The 4,999-nt window shown below is 40.9% G+C and overlaps 1 protein-coding gene across 1 annotated transcript; it reads left to right on the forward strand.

The window, feature by feature from the left end:
• The first annotated feature begins 3,090 nt into the window (after window positions 1-3,090).
• LOC149169211 (protein SRC2-like) lies at window positions 3,091-4,043 on the forward strand. The gene has a single exon (XM_089427039.1). It carries the CDS (start codon window positions 3,175-3,177, stop codon window positions 3,880-3,882), a length of 708 nt encoding a protein of 235 aa, XP_089283165.1. The 5' UTR covers window positions 3,091-3,174; the 3' UTR covers window positions 3,883-4,043.
• Window positions 4,044-4,999: the final 956 nt, after the last annotated feature.

A 4,999-nucleotide genomic window follows, 5' to 3' on the forward strand; every position in this document is an offset into this window, starting at 1 on the left:
ATAACTTGTTTACAATGGTCCTCAGCCTTTTGAGGCTTCAGGTGTCTTAATCTATCCTTCTGTCTTGTTTAACTGATTGATTCCCTCAATAGGTAGGCATGGCTCGGCCGTCTTCCTCTTCTGACAGAGAAATAACCATATTCAGATATTTTGGGTGGCCTGCGGTGATGCATAGGAGCTCCCTCGTGCCAAAGATGCCCCATTAAGTTCGTTAGGATGACTGCTGCGCTGGCAGGGCCGTTAATGCTTCATGATTTTATTTGATTTGGGTTGAGGCGTGTAGTGGCCCTTCCCCTTCCCTTTCTGGGTTCTGTTGCCTTAAGTGGCCAAAATCTGTGAGTTGGTGAGCCATTACAGTTCAATGATGCCTTGCAAAAACTGTCGGGGCCCCTTCTGCCTTCATTTGCTTTGTAATATATCCACTGATACCCTCCACCGCTTCCCTGATACACTTTGACACTGACCCGGGCCACTATCTCTCTCTGATACTCTTCATCTGCCTAATAGCCCCCTTTCTGTCTTTGTCAAGGCAAAAATCACTGCTGCTAAGGTTCCTGTGGTCTTTGGAAAGCTATCGGCACCCTGGCCGATCAAGAATAGCCTTAACCTCTAAAAAATGATGCAAAAAGGAGGAATAAGTGTTGTTGATTGAGCCGAGGCCAAGACTGGCCCCCTGGAGCAAAATAGGGCTTGGAGCGAGCCTACATGACTTAAGGATGCATGATTTCCCTTAGCAGATGTGGCAGGCGGGAGCGCTGCACAAACTTTAAACAAATACCCCTGTTATCATAATACAAAAAGAAAATCTTCACAACACTGCAAAATTATGAAAATCGGGCGCATAAGCGGACACTGCAGCCATCATTAAATCCTGGCCGTTGGATCCGGCGCGGGCCGATCCAACGGTTGGCGCTAAATCGCATCGGGGCAGACCATCGGTCCCATATCAGAGTGCCTCCGAAAAGCCCGCGGACCCGAAATCGCATTAAGGCTCTCTTTATTTGAGATCGGGTCCGGCTCATCGGCGAAACCCAATCGGCGGACATTAACAGAATGAATAATCGGACCCGATATACTTTATGTGCTGCGCTTTATGTTATTTCGGCTCCGCGATATCGGGGCGATATATGGGGAATGCAGCGATTAAATCAGGGCCGCTGATCTGGTGCCCGATCCGACGGCTGGCGCTAAGTCGCAATATCGGCAGTCGGAGGTACCGAGGGAAACATTTGTGCGATCGCCGAAAAGCTTTCGGACCCGAAATGCTTTATAAGACCTGCCCTGATAATATTTCGGCTCCGCTGGTCAGAGCCAAACATAAGGGGTGATCGCCGATAGCATGCGGGCCGTTGATCTGGTGAGGATGGACGGCCGAGATTACGTCGGCATTTCGCTATCGGCGGAAACATGGGAGCGGCCACTAAAAACTCCGAAATGCCATCGGACCCGAAATGTTATTGAACTGCGCTATTGTTTGAAATCGGGTCCGGCCCGGGCCTTCGGCAATGCATCATAGTGTTGACCACTACATCGCCCGACCTTTGGAAAACCTCCATTTTGCTTATAATATGCCACTGCCCCCTCCCGATAGTGATATCGCATCGGAGGGGGATCGAATGATACTTTATCTCATCGGAGAATGCATTTTGCTAAAATGCAAAGGAAAAAATAAATCGGAGGGGTAGCTTTTGTCATGTCTTGATGATTTGAACAGCAAACATGGATTTTGGGCATGACTATAAGCATATTTGCAGCCTTTGAGAGCCTTTTGAATCTATTTTTAATCCATTTGCATAGCAAAGCTAACACAACCCATAATAAAACCTCAACCAATCACTTTACAAATAAATAAATCTCAATGATAATAAAAATTGAATTCCTAATGTTAAACTGTGGATAAGCCTCATAATTTTTTTGGTATAATTTCTTTATTTTTGTGGCAAGTATAATAATAATAATATATTGTAAAAAGTGTTCCAATGATATATTTCTTTATAATTAATATAAAAAATTTAAAATAATAAAATAAGGAAAAAAATATTTTAATATTTTTTATTTTTTATTTTTAAAAATAATTTTAATTTCCAAAAATAAGTGAATAAAAATTTGTTTTCTCAAGGTTTAAAGTGATTTAATATACTAGGCACATTTCGTTATATTGGGTTAATGATTCTGACATTTGTCACTACCATGATTGTGACTACAAGAATGATTGACTACCTGGTTTGACCCAATCTTTAACCTAAGTCAGGTCGTCCTCACTTAAATGCTCAGGTGAGGCGAGCTTTTATGCAACCCCGACTTTCTATAATCCCTTCCCACTCTTGTTGCATCATGATCTCCTTCTGTTCTCGCTACATTATGATCTCCCTGAATTATAATTTGGACAAGATGCTTACTCACTTAAATGCTCAGGTGAGGCGAGCTTTTATGATCCCTTCCCACTCTTGTTGCATCATGATCTCCTTCTGTTCTCGCTACATTATGATCTCCCTGAATTATAATTTGGACAAGATGCTTATTCCCATGATAGAGACTGGCCTCATACCACGAATGCTTCCTCATTTAGGTACCGCCCTGAGTCCTGCAAACTGTTATCAAAGTCCTTTTGTATCAAAGGAATTGCTTCTCCATCGTTATCATTTTTGTTGGTTCCGTGTATTGCGGAGATGTTCAATGAGTTTTTATGGTATGTTTTTTCCTGTAATTTTTCTAAAATTTTGTAAGAATTTATTAAAATCACAAATTTGATAAGTAACTATGTACAATTACAGTAAAAAAAAATCCAAAAAATCACATTAAAAAATTCCCTTATATTACTTCCAATAAAAAAATCAAATTTCAAGTAAAAAATAAAATAACAAAAAAAACAAATACATTTAACAAATTAAAAAGAATTACATATTACCAATATAGTTTATTCTAAAAATTACACATTTCAAAATTAAATGTTTTGAAATTGACTAAGCTTTTCTTATCGAATAAAATGACGTGGCCGGACATGACTGCAATGAATGACATGACAATAATTCAGTTCATCGTACGCAGCCACTGTGATCAACCAGCGGTCGGGTGTGCTCCGCCTTAGCCACCATATATATGTGTGTGTTAGGGTTGCCTTTACCCAGTATCCTTTTCTGTGCTTTTACTCTGTAGGTACTTCGAGCACACGCGATGAACCACGGAAGGCATGAAGTTTCAGAGCCGAAGAAGCGAGAACTAGAGGTGATGATCATTTCGGCTGAAGACCTGAAAAATGTGAGGAGAATCCAGAAGATGAAATGTTACGCAGTGGCATACATGGACCCTGCCCACAAGGCCTCCACCCGCATCGACCAGGACGGGGTAATAAACCCCAACTGGAACGAGAAGCTGCTCGTCACAACAGATGACGAGCTCCTCTCCAATGTATTGGCGGCCATCACGGTGGAGATTTACAGCTACAGTCATATCAGGGACAAGCTCGTGGGCACAGCCAGGATCCTCATTTCTGAGCTTCTCAAGGAAGGAGACCACGCGAACCCCTCCGACAACCCCATTAAGTGCATCGCCGTTCAGGTGAGGAGACCCTCCGGTCGCCCTCAGGGTATTCTCAACATCTGGGTTCCTCCCACTGGCAGATTCCTTTTGCACAGGACTTCTTCTTCTTTCAGCAAGAGGGATGCGGCCGACGTTACTCCTCTGGAACCGGTTGCCCAAAATGGCGGCGCCGCAAAAGAAAACGAGAAAGGAAAAGAAGGCGAGGAAGCACATCCACACAGTAGTCCCGATTGGTCCAGTTCCAGTGATGCTTCACTCACTCATTCCCCTCCTCACCCTGCTTCTGGTATTGGTCCGCAGGAGAATAGAGTTTCTTTTCCCCCTACCAAACAAGATGAATGATGTTGACACTTTGTCTCCTATTGCTATATTTATGTTCTGCATTTTGTTATATTGAAGTTTTTCTTTTATTATCTGTATACAATACTTTCAGGCCTCATCGCCATCTTGTTTCAGAGTCGAGTGTTTCACTGAATAATAACTAAATGCTTGTTTAAACCTAATGAGTTTTGAGTTATTTACTTATGGGTTTATTTTTATGATGAAACACAGAAATTAGTTGATTCTTACAAACATTTGAGTTATTTATTTCTGGTTTTGATAAACTACAGAAGTTAGTTGATTCTATATGATGATTCAGAAAGATAATATTACACAAAATACAGATCGCAAAAGCTTCAAATGATTAACTAAATACTTATTTATATACACATTTATATACACATTTTTATTTATGTTCAGAGACTTTTAGACTGTGATTGTGATTATTTGTGTATTGATTTTGAAAATGGGAGACGATGAATTGTTATCTGATCATCACAGCAAAGATGATGATTCAGAAAAATAATATTACACAAAATACAGATCGCAGAAGCTTCAAATTATTAACTAAATACTTATTTCTATACACATTTATATTCATGTTCAGAGTCTTTTAGACTGGATTATTTGTGTGCTGACTTTGAAAATGGGAGACGATGAATTGTTATCTGATCATCCCGAGCTTTGCTGTGGGACAAATTAAAATGACTGTAATCATAGCACTGGCATTTCATGACTATAGTTCAATTGGGTTTATACATTAGTCGGTGTCCAATTTCAGGTAGGAAAAAGCTAAAATGTGCAACAGTTAGATTACTGTTTGATTTTACTTTAGTGATTGCGTGAACCGCTTACACATTGCCATGTCATTTTCCCGTAAATGTAAGAGCCGGTCCGAAAAGATTCGTCTCACGAGAAAAATGCTTTCATTATGCATATTCTGGTTGGACAGAGCACGGAGCGACCAAGTCGGTGATGTCCTTTGTGAGCAGTCACGTGAAATAGCAATAGCTGTGATTCTTTCATTGGGATTCGTACACACAAATCACTTATCTGGAGATTAGCCATTGTTGTTTGCCATTAGCCATTTTAGGGCGTGTCTTATTTTTTTCCGGGGTTGGGATGGGGTCCCCGGTGA

Source organism: Pinus tabuliformis, chromosome 4_2 (assembly GCF_031772625.1).
Source record: "Pinus tabuliformis cultivar Carrire ecotype Pingquan chromosome 4_2, CPIR1, whole genome shotgun sequence".
Classification (NCBI taxonomy): domain Eukaryota; kingdom Viridiplantae; phylum Streptophyta; class Pinopsida; order Pinales; family Pinaceae; genus Pinus; species Pinus tabuliformis.